Genomic DNA, 23,757 nt, shown 5'->3' with positions numbered 1-23,757 from the left:
ATCATATAGGTCCCCCCGTCGCACTTAGTAAGTTGGTGGATACTAGGAAGTGAACTCAATAAAGGCATAAAGTCAAGGTGGGATCACCAACAGAAAGTATCCGACAGTTGGGCCACATTGCACTTTTGGATGCGGTCCCAATGAGGATAGATGGTCAGATGACCAGTGAGAGCCCAACGGAAGCATCTCCTAAAAATTAGGGAACTGCTATTTTGGGCCGTGAAATGTGTTCGCGTCATTACCTTCGGTATGACCAAGGGAACATTTTATTATGCTACCGAAATTTGGCCAAAAAAAGTGGTATCTAGCTGGATACAGGTAAAGGATTCCCAGGACTCTACTTTGTAAATTTACCCTCTCAAAGTATAAAGAAATACCGAAAGGGGCGCCAATTTTGGGGCCTACAGGTTGTCGGCGTCTGCTCGGGGCATTCTAGCTTACGAGCCGTGTGTGTGATTAAGTGTTAATTCCCGTTACAAGCACTGTGTGTGTGTTTAAAGTAAAGAATTTCGGGTGAAAGCCAACGCCTACCGCCCCACGGGCCGGTTTCATGGTTCCGTCGCCGGGATATCAATCACTTTTTCCTCAAGAAGTGAGCCTCGGTTGTTTTGGGTAAAGACACAGAGTATAGGGAGGCGGGATTACACTATGGCCGACAAAGCGAAGGGCATTATGGAAGAGGGTTCCTCTTCACAGGACAGTCAGGAAATTCCGCATGTACACCCTGCTCAAAAGTGGTCAAATTAGGGCTGATTTTCTGCTGCGTTTTAGGGTTTGCAAGTATGAACCAAGATGAGATAGGGACAGGTCTCACGGTGGTAGATTGGCCACTAGATCTCCTGCGGGAGTGATGTGGATCTGCTAGGTGACACGCTGCTTGCTGATTCTCTGAGGCGATTTCTTGGATTCTATGACGCATTGGTAAATCATCTTGAAATTTGAGCTTGCTTGGTTGTGGGTGGTACCTCAGTGTTGTGGAATTATGCTCGTTTGCAGAAACAAGAGCCTTTTGCAACACGTAAAAGTAAAGGGACAGGTTGCAAGATGCTATGTGGTGAAGTTCAAGAACTATCCACCTATGGATACAAAGTGGATGGAAGACCATGAACTGTTAGAGTCACCAAATGTATTGCAGCTTTACCTTGAGGCCTTGGGGTTACAGCCTACGTATGCCCCAACTCAATGTCTGCAAAGGAAGGGTAATGATAGAGCTAGCACATCAAATGTACTCCTGGATTCAGTGCAACAGTTTGACAAAAGTATTAAGGTCTCATCAAGTCATTTGTACACATGTTTTGACAGTCTTTCTTGCAGATACATGGGATGATAACAGGGTGCTTACAACACAAGATCATCAGTGGCATGTATTTATGGTATGCAATCGAGGACGTTTGCGATTTCAAGAGGGGGGTATGTCACGAGGACGTGGCAATTGCTAACCTTAGTTGTTGGTTTCTTTCCAATGATTTTTGTTTTATTTCTGAGACCCTCTTTTTGAAGTTGCAAATGGTCGAACATTGCATGGCCAATGTGAATGGTAGTTTCACCCGCAGATTGGTAGTGGTCGGCACTGGAATTCGTATGGTAAGAGGATGTCTAGGCTCAGAGCAAGATCATATAGGTCCCCTCATCGCACTTAGTAAGTTGGTGGATACTAGGAAGTGAACTCAATAAAGGCATAAAGTCAAGGTGGGATCACCAACAGAAAGTATCCAACAGTTGGGCCACATTGCACTTTTGGATGCAGTCCCAATGAGGATAGATGGTCAGATGACCAGTGGGAGCCCAACGGAAGCATCTCCTAAAAAATAGGGAACTGCTATTTTGGGCCGTGAAATGTGTTCGCGTCATTACCTTCGGTATGACCAAGGGAACATTTTATTACTTTGCTGCAAAGTCAACTGATGCACCAGTTGAGAGATTTTTAAGCAAGAAGCCCAATGCGGGGTAATTGCATGTATGAGTGCCAAGTGGCACTTTTTGGTCAATTTACCAAGTCTGGGAGAACAGAACCCGTAACTGACTTTTTGGAGCAGTTTTGGAGGCTGTTATCTCTGATTTTCAGCCATTTCTCTCCATTTTTGAGCTTCCCATGACTTTACCTAGGTCCAAGGAGCTCATTTTCAGTATTGGAAGGCATCAGATGCGTGTTTACAGGGCTGTTTTGCTGCGTTTTCAGCGATACGCAGGTTTTGGCAGCCATGGAAATCTTCCCCTTGTTGCATCTATTTTGTTCACAGATGCATTACAGGTCAAGGGCAGCAGAGGGGGACGCTTGATTTATGTTGGGGGGATGCTTCATTGAGAACCTGTCACAGGTTAAGAGCTATGGAGTGCTTGCTTTCCTCTCTATGTACAGTGTGGTGCTAGGAGTGATGCCCTGCACGCTACACACTGCTCTCTCTCTCCCCTACGTGCAGTGATGTGATGCCCCACAAGAGGGCTCTTCATTTGACTGATGTACAGCTGTGTGGTTTCATGCTTTTGTGATGAGGCAAGAGCCTCCTTGAGCAGGAACAGGGGTAGCTAACTGCTACTCCAAAGCAGGCACCCGTGAGGGTCATAACCTCACCGTACAAGTGCATTTTTCAGTGCTGTGTATCAGCTGTAAATTGACTGTTTTTCAGCCATACGGACGCCAAAACCATTGGGAATAGTGCCCCACTGGCAGAGGACAGTTAGGGGAATGTTTGGGGCTGAAAACAGGGCAAAAACCAGTAAATACAGCGTGCTGAAATTACTGTTTTTGGGCAAGAATGAGAGGGTTTATGCCGGTGGAAGAGAGTTCTAGCAAGGGAATTGGTTTCGCGCAAGTTTTGGGGCTGTTATGCTGCCGAAATTTGGCCAAAACAAGTGGTATCTAGATGGATACAGGTAAAGGATTCCCAGGACTCTACTTTGTAAATTTACCCTCTCAAAGTATAAAGAAATACCGAAAGGGGCGCCAATTTTGGGACCTACAGGTTGTCGGCGTCTGCTCGGGGCATTCTAGCTTACGAGCCGTGTGTGTGATTAAGTGTTAATTCCCGTTACACGTCTCCTTTGCAAAGTGCTCTGTGTGTGTGTCTAAAGTAAAGAATTTCGGGTGAAAGCCAACGCCTACCGCCCCACGGGCCGGTTTCTCTCTCTCTCTCTCTCTCTCTCTCTCTCTCTCTCTCTCTCTCTCTCTCTCTCTCTCTCTCTCTCTCTCTCTCTCTCTCTCTAGCACTCACTCATAGTTTGCATTCCCTTTTGTTTTGGTCATTACACGTTCTCTCATTAAGTCGAGGAAGGCTCTCCCTTTCTCCAAGTAAAAGGAAACTTGAGCACTCACTGTTCACTCATCCTAAGCCATACACCATCATTCACTTCTGCTGCACATTACATTGATATCAGAGCTCTTTGGCAATGTTCGGTATCATCACTCAAGGAAACGAAACACAAAGAACCACGGATAAATTTTTTGCTTCTTGTGATCACACGTGACACAAGACCACTTGGGCGTGTCGATCCCTAATCTGTGTTTTTGAAGAATGGCAGATAATCCAAAAAAGAAGGGCTTATCCAACCTCCACTCATTGAGAGCGGACCTTGCACTTAGCGGCAGGCCAATCGACGTGAGGTGGGAAAAAGCAACCTTGGTGTGAGCGCAAGGCCGCCAAGGGGTGCACCCACAGGAAGGAGTTGAGCTTGGGTAAGAGCAAAGCCTTCTTAAACGCAGATTGCAAGCCAAGAATCCAAAAAACTCAAGAACCCACGAACCTCAAGAACCTCAAGAACCCAAGAACCCCAGAGCTCAGTGCCTGGTCATCACAAGAACCGGAATGGATACTTTGCGTGAAGGTGATGAGAGTGGAATTGGAGAAACAAAAGTCCCTACACCACGAGGATTGTTCCCCGATCCTCCCCCATCCCCATCTACGCCATGGATTGCACCAAACCCTATGGAGACTTTGGTCAAATCGATGATGGAGATGGTGCTACAACAAGAGGCTCAACGTGCCGCCATGGATAGAGATCGTGAAGAACAAAGGGCAACCATGGAGCTTGAGCGTGAACAAGCATGCGAAGCTCAAGGCATAGCGGCCGAAGAAAGAAGGGCAACTATGGAGCTCGAGCGTGAGCAAGCACGCGAGGCTCCACGCATAGCGGCCGAAGAAAAGCGAGTAGCTATGGAGTTAGAGCGAGAGGTAGAGGGACCAGCGCATGCAAGAGTTGGTCCTACAAGGCTACAGGTACTCTCCGTGAAGAGCGAGCCACTCAAGGAGGCCAACAAGTCATCCCATAGCAAAGGTAGAGACGACAGCTCCAACAATCCAATCACTGAGAAGTTGACGTTCAATAAGTATGATGGTAAGATGGATGCTTTTGTGATTCATTCTTAGGTGCATCAATTTAATGCTTACTTTGCAACTAACAAGAAAACAAGCAACAATAAAGTTTTGACTGCTGCCATGTATCTAGCGGATGATGTCATTAATTGGTATCAAGCTTGGTAGGAGTCACAGTTGGTTGAGCATCTTGAGCATGCCGCGGGTGGCGCACCCCTCTCTCTCAGTTGGGGCGACTTCCAAGACAAGCTCCAAGCTCGCTTTATGCAACCGCAATACCTTGATCGATTAAAAGAAGATTGGCGTGGTCTTAAGCTGGCTCTCTTGTTATGTCTTTTTCTAACCGTATTTTGTAGATAGCCGTCCAATTGCGCAAATCGGATGCCGAACGAAAGGAGGCTTTCCTTTTTGGGTTAGACGAGCACATCAAGTTTGATGTGCAAGCCTTCAACCTTACTGACTACAATGACGCCGTTAGAATCGCTCTAGTGCAAGAAATGAAGCACAACAACAAGTCAAGTACCCTCAAGACCAGCATAATGGTAAGAACAGTAAAACAAATGGTAAGCATAACGGTAATTCTTCTTCTACACCTAGAGCACGGAACCTCACAATGATAATAAAGAAAAGGCTAAAACTCAGGACACCCCTAAGTTGACGCCTGATGAAAAATCTGCTCAAGGAATCTTAGAAGGTTGGTTAACTTTTGAAAAACCAGTCGAATATGCAAGAGACCGAAGATGCTTTGAATGTCACACTAAAGGTCACATTAAACGAGTTTGTCCTAAGAAAGCACCTAAAGAATCCACAAAATCCACATCATTTGTTAATGCACTCGGTGAGAACACTGATGTGTCCCAAGTTTCTCATGAACATATAGACGAGTCTCTCATGCAGTGCTATGGTCATGTGAATAGTCAACACATTGTGATCTTGTTTGACCCAAGTAGTATGCATGACGTGATTAGTATTTCTCTCGTGAAGAGCGCACATTTAGAAGCTCTTCCAATAAATCCCATTGTGATCTCTGCTTTTGCTCTTGGCATGCACTCTTCTTTCACGCATGAATGTCCTAATGTGACAGTTTTAGTTTAGAATGCCAATTTTCGCCATCTCAAAGGATGTGATTTGGTTTTTGCATCAAGTGGTTTAAAGGTTATAATCCACGCATTGATTGGAAAGACAACGCTCTCTCTCTCTCTCTCTCTCTCTCTCTCTCTCTCTCTCTCTCTCTCTCTCTCTCTCTCTCTCTCAATAGAAGCATCTCCCATGGTTCTTCGCTCTGACAACAACATTCCGTCTTTGCCTTTAATCTCTCACTCTCATGTTTTGAAAGAGAATAAAGCACGTAGTATCATAGTCTCTCTCAGTACGCAATCCCACAGTCTAGAAAGAATCAATCATTGCATGAAAAGGAATCTCTCTCAATCGTTCATTCTTCTAACCACGACACGCATTTTTTGCATGATAGAGATGTGATTGTTCGTAAGAATCATGAAGCCTTCAAGTTGCTCTAGCCTGTATCGAGTACACCTTGGGGTGGTTGTCAAACTAGATGGTTCCAGTCTTGTGAGCAATTTGGTGGTTTGGATGATTGTGTTTCTAGTAAAGCTAACCTCATTGCAGATACGATCAGTCACGCAAGACCTCTTGGCTCTCGAGTTGAGATCCAAAGAACCTATTTAGATAGTATTTTTTCTTCGCATGATTAATCAGTATGCATTGTTCGAGTCTCTCATTCGTGACGGTCTCTTGTATTTTCGTCACCGTCTTTATGTGTTACCTTTTCATAGGAATGCCATATTGCACAATGCACATAATTCACTCACGGATGAGCACAGATGCATGAAGATCACTCGAAAAGATGACCTAAGATCGTAGACGAAGTTGAAGACATGGAGCCACAACAAATTATTGTATCGCTTTCCACGCAACCCAGAGAAGCAAGCATTGCATACCCTCCTGAAGTTCAAGTATCACGCGACCCATGCAGCAGAGTGGGCCGGCGAAGAGTTCTTCACAAACTCCCAAGAGTTATTGGCGAACAATATGGAAGCCATACAGCTCGGTACCAATACCTCACCTAAAAAAGGGGGGATGTTACGTGCACATCTAACCCTATGTGCATGTGGACAAGTTGTCCTACTTCTAGGGTTTAGGTAGCCTAGGAAGTGTCATGGCACCCTTGTGAGCCTGTACGCACGTCGTGCATGTCCAAGCACTTAGAGTGGCTGCATACCCTCCGATTGCACATACCATGATCATTAGCATCGGTACCCAGTACCCAGCATGAGCATTTTCCACCACGAGCCAATTTTTACAACTGCATGTGAAACACCTTGTCACAAACTGGTGACGTGGCTGTTCAATACACACACACACCTTCCCCTTGGCATGGACAGTCTCGAGAAAATGCTAACGTGGCAGGTTTGGAGGAAAATGCTGACGTGGCACGTTCGGTGGAATGCTGACGTGGCATGGTTGTACGGCAACCCCCCGCGTTTTTTGGCGCCTTTTGTGGAAGCAGTGTACGGACATTCAGCTCAAAAGTCTACGCGAGAGAGAGAGAGAGAGAGAGAGAGAGAGAGAGAGAGAGAGAGAGAGAGCTTTTAATTTTTAAAGCTTTGCTTTATTCTTACCAAGCAAGTGAGAGGAGTTGCTTGTTTTTAATGGGCAGCTTTTGGGTTAGCTTCTGGGGCTCTGCTTTTGGCATCCCTTGTAAACCTTTATAAGTGTGGCTTGGCCTCTCACTTCTGAGAGCATCTGGACGCACAGTCTTGAGAGCGAGAGCCTCCCACTCCTTTATACTTTGAGTTGCAGATTAATACAAAAAGAAATATCGTAAGGGGCGCCAGTCTTTGAGGCCAATATCTCTAGGCACGGAACTCCGTCGAGCCGTGTCGAAACAATTATGAATTGTGAACTGTTTTGAAGTGAATTCTTGTTGTGTCGCGGTAGAACCTTGACTTGGAGTGTCCAAGTCTGTTACAGTGGTATCAGAGCACGGCCGATTTCTCTTCTACCAGGAAATTCGATCCTTTTTACGCGGCACTTATGGATTCAGACAGAGATCGGTCGACTTTCTTTGCATCCGGAGATGCGGAAAGGGATCACGAAGAAGATTCACGCAGAGAGTACGGCCTGCCTCGGCCTACTCAGGCGGAGCTTGAAGAGATGGAGCGTCAACGATTGATCGACGATGCAACAAAGATGATGCTAAATTTTGTAAAGGACCTGAACTTTGCAAAATTTATGAGCCAGACCTCCTTCGACGAGGTGCACTCACAGTGGCGGCAAACCACAGAACCACCCCTCAAACCGACACTCAAGAAACCTCCTACTCCAAGGATGTTCACAGAGTAAGAATTAGAAGAGGTGGTTGATACACGGATTTCTCAGCTTTTTGACGCGCAGAACAAAGCCCAAAAGCACAACAAAAAGCAGAAGAAAGGAACTGACTTTCCGAGTTATTTGGGTCGTCAGTCTACATTTGCCTCAACAAGAAAGCAGAAGAAGCATGAGCGATTTGAAGGAGTACCCAATTCTTCTTCTTCTTCTTCTTCTGATAGTTCTTCTAGCTCCTCTGACTCGAGCGAAAAAGACAGAAAAAGAAAAAGCGAAGCAAAAAGCAAAGCTTTGTAAAGGGCAAAAAAAAGGCAAAGAAGTCTAAATCTCGCCCAGTCGTTCACAGTTCTACAGAGGACTCGTCTTTGGATAGTTCGGACTCTGACGACAGTAGCTTTTATGCAAAGAAGAAGAATTTTTATAAAGCCAACCAGTATGACTTTCTGGAGGATAAAAGCAAGAAAGTCTGAGAGTTCAAAGAAGGTGGGGCATTGGAATTCGTATAGCAAGAGGAAGTCTAGGCTCAGTGCAAGGTCATGTAGGTCCCTCCGTCGCATTTAGCAAGTTGGTGGATACTAGGAAGTGAACTCAATAAAGACATAAAGTCAAGGTGGGATCACCAACAGAAAGTATCCGATAATTGGGCCACATTGCACTTTTGGATGCGGTCCCAACGAGGATAGATGGTCAGATGACCAGTGTCACAAAGTGATGACGTGGCGGACAGCAAAAACCCTAATTTCTGCCAGAAACCCTAAAATTCCTGCAAACCCTAATTTCTGCCAAAAACCCTAATTTCCGGAAATCGCGGAGGCTAAAAAAAAAAAGGAAAATGATGCGCTACGCGAATTTTGCTTTTGCTTTTTTTTTAAAAAAAAGAGAAAAGACTCTCTAAGAGAGAGAGAGAACTGATGCTTTTGATTTTAAAAGCTTTTGGGGCTCTGCTTTTGGGCATCCCTTGTAATCTTTAAATTAGTGGTGAGGGCCTCACTTCTCAGAGCATCTGGACGCAGAGTCCGAGAGTGAAACCCTAACCACTCTCTTGTACTTTGATCTGATTAATATAAAAAGAAACAGACTTGGACACTCCAAGTCAAGAATCAACCGCGACAGCACCAAATAACCACTTCAAAACAATTCACAGATCACAATAGATTTGCACTGGCCCGGCGGAGTTCCGTGCCTAGAGATATTGGCCCCAAAGACTGGCGCCCCTTTCGGTATTTCTTTTTATATTAATCAATCATCAAAGTACAAGAGAGCGGTTAGGGTTTCACTCTCAGACTCTGTGTCCAGATGCTCTGAGAAGTGAGGCCCTCACCACTTATTTAAAGGTTACAAGGAATGCCCAAAAGCAGAGCCCCAAAACCTTTTAAAATCAAAAGCATCAGTTCTCTCTCTCTCTTTAGAGAGTCTTTTCTTTTTTTATATAAAAAAAAGCAAAATTTGCATCGCTCATCATTTCAAAAAAAAAAAGCCTCCGCGATTTCCGAAAATTAGGGTTTCTGGCAGAAATTAGGGTCTGCAAGAATTTTAGGATTTCTGACAGAAATTAGGGTTTCTGCTCTCCACCACGTCATCACTTTGTGACATACCCCCCTCTTGAAATCATTGTAATCGACCGCGATTACGTCTGCAAAACCGACAAAAGCCATAAACCGTCTTAGCAAACACTGACTGTTAGTACCTACGTACTAGGAACACACATCTAGCACATGTACAAAATCGACAGTCACATCACACGACATCACAGGACATCACATGACATTCAACATTCATTCAGATCTTAGACCATGATTTATCGGTAATGTAGCTAGCAATCACATCTAGGTCCAATCGGGACCTTATCGATGTCCGATTGACTAACCCCTGTTGCAACCATGTCTATTCGAGATCAATCAGACCAAAATGCTACAGTCATTTCGTCTATCAGTTCCTGCACTTACAAAAAGTCAAGAACAAATTAGTATCATAATCAGGAATTCCATTTCATAAAGTCATCCAGCAGAATACTGTCAGCTCTCAGTATCCCTGAAGCTCAAAGAGACATCAGTGACTTTAGTATCAAAATCGAGGCATCTGTTGACAAAGGAGCGGAGTAACTCCCCTCTTGTGCATCCCACTGCACCAGATCTTCGGCCAAGCTGAGTTTCTGGGTTCCGTTTGGAGTAGACTATGCTAAACCAAAACATCGAGGTAAAGTTTCACAATCCGAGGAGTATCTGCTAGGTCCTCCTCCTCCATCCACTTCGCATCAAATGCAGGAAAGTTCTTGAACTAAACCAAGAACCGCCTTCGCACTTTACCTTTCTTCGTATAGTTATGTGCCAAAATCTGTTCAGGAACAAGGATCTCCTCGTTTTCTTCCACTTTGGGTTGCTCATCAGGCTCCCCATCATCAGGCACATCACCCTTAACAGGGTTCAAGAGACTCACATGCAATGCATTGTGAATCCTCCAAGTATCTGGCAGTTCCAATCGGAAGGAGACATCATTTATCTTGTCAGTAATCTGGAAAGGTCCATAGTATCACATACTAAGCTTTGGAAAAAGCCTCTCCTTTCCCTTTTTCTTTCTTAGGCGTGCCTTCTCAAAAGTAAGAGCACCCAATCATCCTCCTTCAGTTTCCAGTCGCGACGATGGCGATCCGTTGCCTTTTTCTGTCGTTCTTGAGACTCCTGCAAAGTCTCGCGAACCTTGGCAAAAGCCGTATCCAAATCTCGCGAATATTCATCCGCTTCAAATTTCTAATCTTTCGTGCGCAGGAAGGATGGAACCTTCGCAGCAGTTTCAACAATCTCTCATAGCGTCTTCCCCGTCGAAGAGTGTATCGTGTTATTGTAGGCAAATTCCACCAAAGGTAAGTTCTTTTCCCATTGAGTCTTCTGATCTGAGATACAAGACTTCAATAAATCTAAAATCACTGAATTGGCAATCTCAAATTGCCCGTCAGTCTGCAAGTGGAACGATGACGAGAACTGCAACCGCGTGCCAATGTTCTCCCAAATTGCCTTCCAAAACAAACTCATAAATCTGGGGTCTCTGTCGGAGAGAATCGTCTCAGACGTGCCATGTAATCGGAAAATCATCGTGATCATTCTGTGTTCTTGGAGATCAAAAATGAAATCCATTTCAATATTTTCCTAGGGGCGGGTGGTATGGGTAAAGGCTGTAACAATCCCTGTGCCTTATGCCTGTCAAACTTGACCTTCTGGCATACCAAGCAACTGCGCACAAATTCTTCCACATCCTTCTTCAGTCTCCGCCAAAAGAAATCTCTCTACCCCTTTCATGGTGGTAGCAATGCCGCGGTGACCCGTAAAAGGTGGACAGTGGCAATCAATCATAACCTTTTTCCCTCAACGGCTGTGTAACGCACAACATAGTCTTTTTCATCAAGTAGCCTTCCCCGAAGGGAGTATCCCGCTACTGTCTCCCCATCCCGTATCCGTGTAAAAATATCTGCAAAATCTGTATCTGTGGCATACTGATCGACCATATCCTCGAAGCTCCTATGATGTATCGCAGAAATAGCCAGAACCAACGGTTTCCGAGACAAAGCATCTGCCACCACATTCTTCTGTCCCTGCACATGGACAATCTGGAAGTGAAACTGTGACAAGATGTTCGCCCACCGCATCTACTTTTCCGAAAGCTGCTTCTGTGACAAGAAGTAGCGCAAACTCTGATGGTCTGTAAAGACAGTAAAATCCGCTCCGAGTAGATAATGCCGCCACTGAGTAAGAGCGTGGATAACCGCCAAAAGCTCTTTCCCATAGATCTGTGCTGTCATCTCCGGCCTAGAGAACAAACGGCTCTCGTAAGCTATGACATGGCCTTCTTGCATCAAGACCGTACCCAGACTACGACCACAAGCATCACAATATACTTCAAATGACTTCTGCAAGTCCGGCAAAGTCAAAATATGGTCCTGTAGTCAATTTCTCTTTCATGTCTGAAAGGCAGTCACCTCTGTGGGTCCCCACGAAAAAGGTACTCCTTTCTGTGTCAAGGTATGCAAAGGGGAAGCAACCGCTGCAAACTTTCGTATGAACCGCCTGTAGTACGAACACAGTCCCAAGAAGCTTCTAACTTCATGGACATTCCTCAAATCGGGGCAATCACGGATAGTCTCTATCTTGGCCGGGTTCATTTTCACTCCTGTTGTGCTGTTGACACAATGTGTCCCAAATAGTGTATCTCTGGTAGGAAAAAATCACTTTTCTTAGCATTAATCACTAATGTGTGATCTCGTAATGCCTGAAAGACTTGAAGCAGACGATCTCTGTGTTCTGCCTCATTCTTGGAGAAAACAATGATGTCGTCAAAGAAAGTGCCAACAAATAGCCTGTACTCTCGAAAAATCCTGTCCATCATCCGGTTAAATGTCGCAGGAGCATTGGTTAAGCCAAAAGGCATCACCAAAAACTCAAATAACCCAAAAGTCGTCCGAAAAGCTGTCTTGTAGACATCTCCTGGCGCTATCTTGATCTGATGATATCCACTCTTCAAGTCAATCCTGCTAAAGCACGAGGATCCCTGTAACCTGTCGAGTATATAATCGATCCTAGGAATCGGAAATCTGTTCTTGATGGTGATTTCGTTGAGAGTGCTATAATCGATGCACATTCTCCAAGATCCGTCTTTCTTCAAAACCAACAACACTGGAGAGCAATACGGTGAAGTACTAGGCTGGACAAGACCCTTTTCCAAGAGGTCTTTCACTGAGTTCATAATCTTTTCATTCTGTACTCGGCTCACACGATAAGGTGGCCGATTCGGTGGCGTGCTTCCAGATATCAGATCAATGGTATTATCTTCAGGCCCTCTCAAAAGCAATCAGCATGAGCGTGGAGAAAAAAAAATCTTGGCGTTCTTTTCTTCAGGTCAAAACATATTCAACCTTTATCCATCGTTCAGTTCTCCCAAAAGAATGAGTAAGAAAACTGAAGTTCATCGAGTACAATCTCTAAGCCCTTCATTTATCAAAGTCGCTTTCTCGGCCCGGTAGTCAACCACGGCGTAGTTCTTGTGGTACCAAGGGATCCCGAGTAGAACGTCACTCGTGTGCCCTGAACACCCGTCATTGCAAACGAAGTTTGCTAATGCTCGGTGTAATGGCAACATCCCATCCGAGTGCCAGTCGAACTACCTCCGCCTGTGGCGTCAGTCTGTTGGGCGTAGTTCCAAATCGAGCCGCCAATTCCAAGTGAAAAGAAGTTGGCCTTGGCTCCTTCAGAAGGGCTTCCTGATCCTTCACTTTGCCCCAAAAGCGGTAAAGTTTGTACTTTCATTCATTAGATTCGGCGCAGGTCTCACGCCATGTGGTACCAGTTCTGCTTTTCTATCTGCCTTTTCTGCCACATTCCTCAGCTGCTCTCGAACTCTCAGACCTGTCGTCGTCTTTATCGTCCTGTTCTTTCTGTGCCTTACTAGGGCACTTCGCAGAGATATGTCCATGTTCCCCGCATCCAAAGCACTTCCCCTCTCTGATGAAGCGAGCTCTCTCCTCAGGAGTAAGCTTGGGTCGTGCATCCTTTTTCTCTGGGTTGCTCTTTTTCTTTCTACTTTCATTCCAAGAAGTCTATTCGGCTCGTTGTGTCATGGCCTTATCTGTGGGGTAGGTCAGATTGCCAGAGTGAATGGCAAAGCCCCGCTTCGCATGACTCATCAACTCCTGAATAGTAGCTGACTTCTGTTCCAAGCAGTGATCTTGGATCTCTGTAGGTAGACCCAAGGTAAACCGCTCAATCTTCTTTCTGAACGAGATCTTCTTGAATGAAGAGGCGGGTAGAAAAGAGCTCCAGAATCTTTCACAATAAGCATTGATTGTGTCTTTCTTGGTCATCCGAAGATGGTTCCAAGGAGCTCGTATATCTCGTTCATATTCTTGCGTCAACCAAGAAGAAATAAAAAGCTTTTCAAATTTCAGCCATTTAACTGGCGCACTCTTGTTTAAAAGAAGCGTGGACCACCAAGTACGAGCATTCCCTTAAGGTAAGAGGTAGCTCTCCGAATCTTGGAGTGCTCTGAATAGCGTCCTCCCGCGAAAGCGATGTCAAACTGTTGTATAAAAGACAAAGCCTTCGAAGCATCTGAGTATCCTGAAAAGTATCAAACTTGATCGAGTGGCCATCTTCCTTAAACTCTCGGACTTTCTTGCTTTTATCTTCGAGAAAGTCATACTGGTTGGCTTTGTAAAAATTCTTCTTGTTCGCATAAAACCTTCCATCATCGGAATCTGAGTTGTTTGTAGACGAGTCCTCAGTAGAACTCTTAGTCTCTGGGCGAGATGTAGCCTTCTTTTCCTTTTTCTTGCCCTTTCCGAAGCTTTGTTGCTTGCTTCGCTTTTTACCTTTTCTGTCTTCTTCGCTCGAATCCGAGGAGCTAGAAGAACTATCAAAAGAAGAAGAAGAAGAACTGGGTACTCCTTCAAATCGAACACGCTTCTTCTGTTTCTTTGCCTTGTCAAATGTCGACCGATGACCCAAATAACTTGGAAAGTCAGTGCTTTTCTTCTGCTTTTTGCCGTGCTTTTTGGCTTTCTTTTGCGCGTCAAAAAGCTGAGCAATCCGTGCATCAACCACATTCTCCAGTTCCTTCTCCGTATATTTTCTTGGAGGCAGAAGGTTTCTTGAGAGTGGGTTTCGGGAGTGGTGTTGTGGTTCTCTGCCACTCCGTCTGTACCTCTTCCAAAGAGGTCTGGTTCATATATTTTGCCATCTTGGGGTCCTTGGCAAAATTGAGCATCATCTTTGTTGCATCGCCGATCAATTGACGACGCTCCATCTCTCTTTGCTCCGCCTAAGTAGGCCGAGACGGCCATACTCTCTGCCTGAATCTTCATTGTGATCCCAGCCCGCATCTCCAGATGCAGAGGGAGTCGACTGATCATTGCCTGAAGCCATAGGTGCCGCGGAAAAAAAAAATCGGGGATTGGATTTCCCGTAGAGAGAAAATCGGCCATACTCTGATACCACTGTAACAGACTTGGACACTCCAAGTCAAGAATCGACCACGACAGCACCAAATAACTACTTCAAAACAATTCACAGATCACAATAGATTTGCACTGGCCCGGCGGAGTTCCGTGCCTAGAAATATTGGCCCCAAAGACTGGCGCCCCTTTCGATATTTCTTTTTATATTAATCAATCATCAAAGTACAAGAGAGCGGTTAGGGTTTCACTCTCAGACTCTGCGTCCAAATGCTCTGAGAAGTGAGGCCCTCACCACTTATTTAAAGCTTACAAGGGATGCCCAAAAGCAGAGCCCCAAAAGCTTTTAAAATCAAAAGCAGTAGTCCTCTCTCTCTCTTTAGAGAGTCTTTTCTTTTTTTATATAAAAAAAAGCAAAATTCGCGTCGCTCATCATTTCAAAAAAAAAGCCTCCGCGATTTCTGGAAATTAGGGTTTCTGTTGTCCGCCACGTCATCACTTTGTGACAAAGTCTGTTACAGTGGTATCAAAGCACGGCCGATTTCTCTTCTACGGGAAATCCGATCCCCGAAAAATTTTTTCCGCGGCACCTATGGCTTCAGGCAATGATCAGTCAACTCCCTCTGCATCTGGAGATGCGAGCTGGGATCACAACGAAGATTCAGGCAGAGAGTATGGGCCGCCTTGGCCTACTCAAGCGGAGCAAAGAGAGATGGAGCGTCGTCAATTGATTGGCGATGCAACAAAGATGATGCTCAATTTTGCCAAGGACCCCAAGATGGCAAAATATGTGACCCAGACCTCTTTGGAAGAGGTACAGATGGAGTGGCAGAGAACCACAACACCATTCCCGAAACCCACTCTCAAGAAACCTTCTGCTGCTCCAAGAAATATACGGAGAAGGAACTGGAGAACGTGGTTGATGCACGGATTGCTCAGCTTTTCGACGTGCAAAAGAAGGACAAAAAGCACGGCAAAAAGCAGAAGAAAGGCACTGACTTCCCGGGATATTTGGGTTGTCGGTCGACATTCGACAAGGCAAAGAAACTGAAGAAGCGCGTCAAGTTTGAAGGCCTACCCAATTCTTCTTCTTCTTCTTCTTCTTCTGACAGTTTTTCTAGCTCTTCAGACTCGAGCGAAGAAGACAGGAAAAGCAAAAAGCGAAGCAAGAAACAAAGCTTCGGAAAGGGCAAGAAAAAGGCAAAGAAGGCTACATCTCGCCCAAAGACTGACAGTTCTACTGAGGACTCGTCTACAGACAGCTCAGATTCCGATGACGGAAAGTTTTATGCGAACAAGAAGAATTTTTACAAAGCTAACCAGTATGACTTTGATAAAAGCAAGAAAGTCCGAGAGTTTAAGGAAGGTGGCCGCTCGATCAAGTTTGATACTTTTTCAGGATACTCAGATGCTTCGAAGGCTTTGTCTTTTATACAACAGTTTGACATCACTTTCGCAGGAGGACGCTATTCAAAGCACTCCAAGATTCGGAGAGCTGCCTCTTACTTTAAGGGGAATGCTCATACGTGGTGGTCCACGCTTCTTTTAAACAAGAGTGCGCCAGTTAAATGGCTGAAATTTGAAAAGCTTTTTATTTCTTCTTGGTTGACGCAAGAATATGAACGAGATATACGAGCTGCTTGGAACCATCTTTGGATGACCAAGAAAGACATAATCAATGCTTATTGTGAAAGATTCTGGAGCTCTTTTCTACCCGCCTCTTCATTCAAGAAGATCTCGTTCAGAGAACAGATTGAGCGGTTTACCTTGGGTCTACCTACAGAGATCCGAGATCACTGCTTGGAACAGAAGTCAGCTTCTATTCAGGAGTTGATGAGTCATGCGAAGCGGGGCTTTGCCATTCACTCTGGCAGTCTGACCTACCCCACAGATGAGGCCATGACACAACGAGCCGAACAGACTTTTGGGAATGAAAGTAGAAAGAAAAAAGAGCAACCCAGAGGAAAAAAGGATGCACAACCAAGCTTACTCCTGAGGAGAGAGCTCGCTTCATCAGAGAGGGGAAGTGCTTTGGATGGGGGAACAGGGACATATCTCCGCGAAGTGCCCTAATAAGGCACAGGAAGAACAGAATGATAAAGACGACGACAGGCCTGAGAGTTCGAGAGCAGCTGAGAAATGTGGCAGAAAAGGCAAATAGAAAAGCAGAACTGGTACCACATGGTGTGGGACTTGCACCGAATCAAATGAATGAAAGTACAAACTTTGCCGCTTTTTGGGCAAAGTGAAGGATCAGGAAGCTCTTTTGAAGGAGCCAAGGCCAACTTCTTTTCACTTGGAATTGGCGGCTCGATTTGGAATTACGCCCAATAGACTGACGCCATAGGCGGAGGTAGTTCGACTGGCACCCGGATGGGATGTTGCCATTACACCGAGCATTGGCAAACTTCGTTTGCAATGACAGGGGTGTTCAGGGCACGCGAGTGACGTTCTACTCAGGATCCCTTGGTACCACAAGAACTACGCCGTGGTTGACTACCGAGCCGAGAAAGCGGCTTTGATAAATGAAGGGCTTAGAGATTCTACTTGATGAACTTCAGTTTTCTTACTCATTCTTTTGGGAGAACTGAACGTTGGATAAAGGTTGAATATGTTTTGACCTGATCAAAAGAACGCCAATATTTTTCTCCACACTCATGCCGATTGCTTTTCAGAGGGCCTGAAGATCAAACCATTGATCTGATACCTGGAAGCACGCCACCGAATCGGCCACCTTACCGTGTGAGCCGAGTACAGAATGAAAAGATTACGAACCCAGTGAAAGACCTCTTGGAAAAGGGTCTTGTCCAGCCTAGTACTTCACCGTATTGCTCTCCAGTGTTGTTGGTTTTGAAGAAAGACGGATCTTGAGAATGTGCATCGATTATAGCACTCTCAACGAAATCACCATCAAGAACAGATTTCCGATTCCTAGGATCGATGATATACTCGACAGGTTACAGGGATCCTCGTGCTTTAGCAGGATTCACTTGAAGAGTGGATATCATCAGATCAGGATAGCGCAAAGAGATGTCTACAAGACAGCTTTTCGGACGACTTTTGGGTTATTTGAGTTTCTGGTGATGCCTTTTGGCTTAACCAATGCTCCTGCGACATTTAACCGGATGATGGATAGGATTTTTCGAGAGTACAGGCTATTTGTTGGCACTTTCTTTGACGACATCATTTTTTTCTCCAAGAATGAGGCAGAACACAGAGATCATCTGCTTCAAGTCTTTCAGGCATTACGAGATCACACGTTAGTATTAATGCAAAGAAAAATGAATTTTCCTACCAAAGATACACTTTTTGGGACACATTGTGTCAGCAGCAGGAGTGCAAATGGAGCAGGCCAAGATAGAGACTATCCGTGATTGGCCCGATTTGAGGAATGTCCATGAAGTTAGAAGCTTCTTGGGACTGTGTTTGTACTACAAGCAGTTCATACGAAGTTTGCAAAGGTTGCTTCCCCTTTTGCATACCTTGACACAGAAAGGAGTACCTTTTCGTGGGGACCACAGAGGTGACTGCCTTTCAGACAAGAAAGAGAAATTGACTACGGGACCTATTTTGACTTTGCCGGACTTGCAGAAGTCATTTGAAGTATATTGTGATGCTTGTGGTCGTAGTCTGGGTGCGGTCTTGATGTAAGAAGGCCATGTCATAGCTTACGAGAGCCGTTTGTTCTCTAGGCCGGAGATGACAGCACAGATCTATGAGAAAGAGCTTTTGGCGGTTATCCACACTCTTACTCAGTGGCGGCATTACCTACTCGGAGCGGATTTTACTGTCTTTACAGACCATCAGAGTTTGCGCTACTTCTTGTCACAGAAGCAGCTTTCGGAAAAGCAGATGCGGTGGGCGAACATCTTGTCACAGTTCCACTTCCAAATTGTCCATGTGCAGGGACAGAAGAATGTGGTGGTAGATGCTTTGCCTCGGAAACCGTTGGTTCTGGCTATTTCCGCGATACATTATAGGAGCTTCGAGGATATGGTCGATCAGTATGCCACAGATACAGATTTTGCAGATATTTTCACACGGATACGGGATGGGGAGACAGTAGCGGGATACTCCTTTGGGAAGGCTACTTGATGAGAAAGACTATGTTGTGCGTTACACAGCCGTTGAGGGATAAGGTTATGACTGAATGCACTGTCCACCTTTTACGGGTCACCGCGGCATTGCTACCACCATGAAAGGGTAGAGAGATATTTCTTTTGGCGGAGACTCAGGAGGATGTGGAAGAGTTTGTGGGTAGTTGCTTGGTATGCCAGAAGGTCAAGTTTGACAGGCATAAGGGACAGGGATTGTTACAGCCTTTTGAAATCCCGAGAACACAGAATGAAATATTGAAATGGATTTCATTTTTTGAAATCCCGAGAACACAGAATGATCATGATGATTTTCCAATTACATGGCACGTTTGAGACGATTGTCTTCGACAGAGACCCCAGATTTATGAGTTTGTTTTGGAAGGCAATTTGGGAGAACATTGGCACGCGGGTTGCAGTTCTCGTCATCGTTCCACTTCAGACTGACGGGCAATTTGAGATTGCCAATTCAGTGATTTTAGATTTATTGAAGTCTTATATCTCAGATCAGAAGACTCAATGGGAAAGATATTTACCTTTGGTGGAATTTGCCTACAATAAACACGATTACACTCGTTCGACGTGGAAGGCGCCATTTGAGATTGTTGAAGGTGCTACGAAGGTTCCACCCTTCCTGAGCACGAAGATAAGATCTTGGAAGCGAATGAATATTCGCGAGGTTTGGATACGGCTTTTGCCAAGGTTCGCGAGACTTTACAGGAGTCTCAAGAACGACAGAAAAAGGCAGCGGATCGCCATCGTTGCGACTGAAATTGAAGGAGGATGATTAGGTGCTCTTACGTTTTGAGAAGACACGCCTACGAAAGAAAAAGGGAAAGGAGAGGCTCTTTTTCCAAGCGTAGTATGTGATACTACGGACCTTTCCAGATCACTGAAAAGATAAATGATGTCACTTCGATTGGAACTGCCAGATACTTGGAGGATTCATAATGCATTGCATGTGAGTCTCTTGAACCCTGTTAAGGGTGATGTGCCTGATGATGGGGAGCCTGATTGAGCAACCCGCAGTGGGAGAAAACGAGGAGATCATTGTTCCTGAACAGATTTTGGCACATAATGATACGAAGAAAGGTAAAGTCCGAGGCGGTTCTTGGTTTAGTTCAAGAACTTTCCTGCATTTGATGCCAAGTGGATGGAGGAGGAGGACCTAGCAGATACTCGGGATTGTGAAACTTTACCTCGATGTTTTGGATTAGCATAGTCTACTCCAAATGGAACCCAGAAACTCAGCTTGGCGAAGATCTGGTGCAGTGGGATGCACAAGAGGGGAGTTACTCCGCTCCTTTGTCAACGGATGCCTCGATTTTGATACTAAAGTCACTGATGTCTCTTTGAGCTTCAGGTATACTGAGAGCTGACAGTATTCTGCTAGATGACTTTATGAAATGGAATTCCTGATAATGATACTAATTTGTTCTTGACTTCTTGTGAGTGCAGAAACTGATAGATGAAATGATGCAGTATTTTGGTCTGATTGATCTCGAATAGACATGGTTGCAATAGGGGTTAGTCAATCGCACATCGATGAGGTCCCGATTGTGACCTTGATGTGATTGCTAGCTACATTGCCGATAAATCATGGTCTAAGATCCGAATGGAATGTTGAAAATGTCATGTGATATCCTGTGATGTCTAGTGATGTCCTGTGACGTCGTGTGATGTGACTATCGATTTTGTATTTGTGCTAGATGTGTGTTCCTAGTACGTAGGTACTAATAGTCAGTGTCTGCTAAGACGGTTTATGGCTTTTGTCGGTTTTGCAGGCGTAATCATGGTCGATTACAATGCTTTCAAGAGGGGGGTATGTCACAAAGTTGATGACGTGGCGGACAGCAAAAACCCTAATTTTTGCCAAAAACCCTAATTTCTGGACGCAGGAGTCTGAGAGTGAAACCCTACCGCTCTCTTTACTTTGATTTGATTAATATAAAAAGAAATACCGAGAGGAGCGCCAGTCTTGGGGGCCAATATCTCTAGGCACGGAACTCCGCCGGGCCAGTGCAAATCTATTGTGATCTATGAATTGTTTTGAAGTGGTTATTTGGTGCTGTCGCGGTTGATTCTTGACTTGGAGTGTCCAAGTTTGTTACAACCAGTGGGAGCCAACGGAAGCATCTCCTAAAATTAGGGAACTCTATTTTGGGCCATGAAATGTTGTTCGCGTCATGCCTTCGGAATGACAAGGGGAACATTTTACAACTCTGCCGCGAAGTCAACTGGGCAACCAGTCAAGAGATTTTTTAGGCGGCAACCCGAAACGGGCAAATGCTTGTAAGGTGCCAAGTGGTACTTTCCTGTGTACTTGCCTCATGCAGAAAAATGGACGCTGTTTTTTAGCTGGAGAGGCCTACTTTGCATTTTACAATGCTCTCTCTCCCCCCTACATGCAGATTATGTGATCCCCACAAGAGCCTGTTTCATTTGACTGATGTATTGGTTTCATGCTTTTGTGCTGAGGCAAAGCGCTCTCCTTGAGCAGGAACAAGGTAGCTAACTGCTACAAGCCTACTCCAAAGCAGGCACCGGTGAGGGTCATAACCTCACTGTACTGTTGCGTTTTCACAGCGTTGTGTATGCGCTGTAAATTGACTGCTTTTCAACCATACGGACGCCAGAATCATTGGGAATAGTGCCCCACTGGCAGAGGACAGTTAGGGGACTGTTTGGGGCTGAAAACCGGGCAAAACCAATAAATACAACGTGCTAAATTTACTGTTTTTAGGCAGGAATCAAAGGGTTTATGCCAATGGAATTGAGTTTCCAGCAGGGGAATTGGTTTCGCACAAGTTTTGGGGCTGTTATGCTGCCGAAATTTGGCCAAAACAGTTGGTATTAGCTGGATACAGAAAAGGTTTTCCAGGACTCTACTTTGTAACTTACCCTCTCAAATATAAAGAAATACCGAAAGAGGCGCCAATTTTGGGACCTACAGGTTGTCGGGGTCTGCTCCGAGCATTCTAGCTTCCGAGCCGTGTGTGTGCTTAAGTGTTAATTCCCGTCGCAGGTTTCCTTTGTACGTTCTCTCTGTGTGTCTAAAGTAAAGAATTTCGGGTAAAAAGCCAAAGCCTAACGCCCCACGGGCCGGTTTTGTCACGTGACACATCTAACCCTATGTATACGTGGACAAGCTACTTCATGACAAGGGTTCAGTTCCATTAGATTAGGAAGTGGTCTTGCACTTTTGCGAGTCTGTTCGCAGACCGTGCATGTCTAGACACTTAGAGTAGATGCATATCCTCTGATTACACACCCACAGCATGACATGTCCCGTTTAGTCCTCATGCATAGCATTCAGTAGCAAATAATGACCAACAGTAGTCTTCCAGAGCTAATTGACTCTAATTAACTCTGGAGTGTGGGAACCACCTCTAAAACCCTTTAGTGACTTTAAGTTATTTAAATAACTTATAAACTAATGGGATCGTGGAAATCACCTTACATAAAGCTGCTCGACCTGAACTTAAGGCAGCGTAAAAGGAAGACAGCCCTTGACAGCCCTTGAATTGAAGGCCAGATCGCAGAAGAGAGAAATCAGTCTTCTAGCGTTTCTCATTAGCTGGTGTTTGCAGATTGTGCAGCAGCCAGCGATTCAGAATCAGCCAGCATTGGAAATCAGCCATCGCCAGCAATTCAGCAAGACGCAATCCAGCCAGCGTTGGTTCCAGCCCGTCTCGCCGGCTTAGCAGAATTCATATAGCAGCACCGTACAATCAATAGAAAATATAAATAAAAATAAGAGAATGCCTTGAGTCTCGACATAGGTGTGCATTGTGTCACTCTTCCACAAATCTGGGTTCCCAAGTCCAGGGACACACCAGACTATTCCATGCTCTCCCATCATAGCCTGTACTTTCTAGGTGCTTCTCTAAAACCCAATACTAGTGCGAATATTGGCTACATGTGTACAGCATGTGGGTTCAGCCTCCATACCATGTCCCATATGTCATCCGCTATTCTGCTTTGTGTTATGGAAAGTCACGAGATAAATGCACATAAAATTTTACTATCCACAATTTTGAGCAGCGAACGTCCCAACATCGCGGGTTGCCCATCAGTTTGTCCAATAACCCAGCTTGCCAATATGCCTGTTTCTGGTTGTAGGTACCTCTAGTCTCCACGAAAATAGACCCATTTATGCCTTAGTCTGTACGGCAATTCTAAGTGCACATGGCAATGTTTCAGCAAACCTTATACCTCTTCGTACAAGAAAGCTGACCACTGTCAAAGAAAGCTATCCGAATCTAAGGGAACACGGGCTCTCTCTCTCTCTCTCTCTCTCTCTCTCTCTCTCTCTCACACACACACACACACACACACACAGCGTACCTGAAGCGCGCAGAGCGTGGCGGCTGGCATGTCTCAACCCTTGCATTTTGCTGCGGTCAGCGGGGTTTTGGGTTTGGCTCTATATCGAATGTGCTCACTGCTCATAGGCTGCTTACACACTGCTGCGGGGGTTTTGGGTTTTGGCTCTATATCGAATGTGCTCACTGCCCACTGTCAAAGATAGCTATCCGAATCTAAGAACACGCTCCTCTCTCTCTCTCTCTCTCCTCTCTCTCTCTCTCTCTCACACTCACACACACACACACACACACAGCGTACCTGACGCGCAGAGCGTGCGGCTGGCATGTCTCAACCCTTGCATTTTGCTGCGGTCAGCGGGGTTTGGGTTTTGGCTCTATATCGAATGTGCTCACTGCTCATAGGCTGCTTACACACTGCTGCGGGTTTTTGGGTTTTGCTCTATATCGAATGTGCTCACTGCGAGTCATTATAAACTTAGGCGCTTACACACATTGTCATCCCTGCCCGTTATTTTTGGTGGGCAGGCATGAGCAAGTGTTCAAGTTATTTTAAAAAAGTGATAGCGATTCCAGCTCCTCCGCTTGCCTTATTGTTTGATGCTTTTGCCCCACTGAGCTGTCACAGCTCGATGTCTGCTCAGGTTGTCTAAGTGTATGCCCAGCGTCACTTTTTCACAGCCAACAATTCTTTGTCGGTTGGCTTCCACGTCTGCATGCCCAAGGTGGGCATGTTGCGGCAAGTA

The 23,757-nt window shown here is 45.3% G+C and overlaps 1 protein-coding gene across 1 annotated transcript in view; it reads right to left on the bottom strand.

The window, feature by feature from the left end:
• The window catches only part of LOC147418092 (uncharacterized), a 30,470-nt gene extending 7,330 nt beyond the window's left edge, over positions 1-23,140 (bottom strand). The window contains exon 1 of the mRNA XM_086507263.1: positions 23,034-23,140. Coding sequence (XP_086363389.1) covers positions 23,034-23,079 — 46 coding nt within the window. The 5' untranslated portion in view covers positions 23,080-23,140. The remainder of the gene's footprint in view (positions 1-23,033) is intronic.
• Positions 23,141-23,757: the final 617 nt, after the last annotated feature.

The sequence above is a fragment of the Adiantum capillus-veneris genome, chromosome 30 (genome assembly GCF_014529385.1).
Source record: "Adiantum capillus-veneris isolate H3 chromosome 30, ASM1452938v2, whole genome shotgun sequence".
NCBI classification, from domain to species: Eukaryota; Viridiplantae; Streptophyta; class Polypodiopsida; order Polypodiales; family Pteridaceae; genus Adiantum; species Adiantum capillus-veneris.
This window is presented reverse-complemented; position numbering and strand designations above follow the sequence as displayed.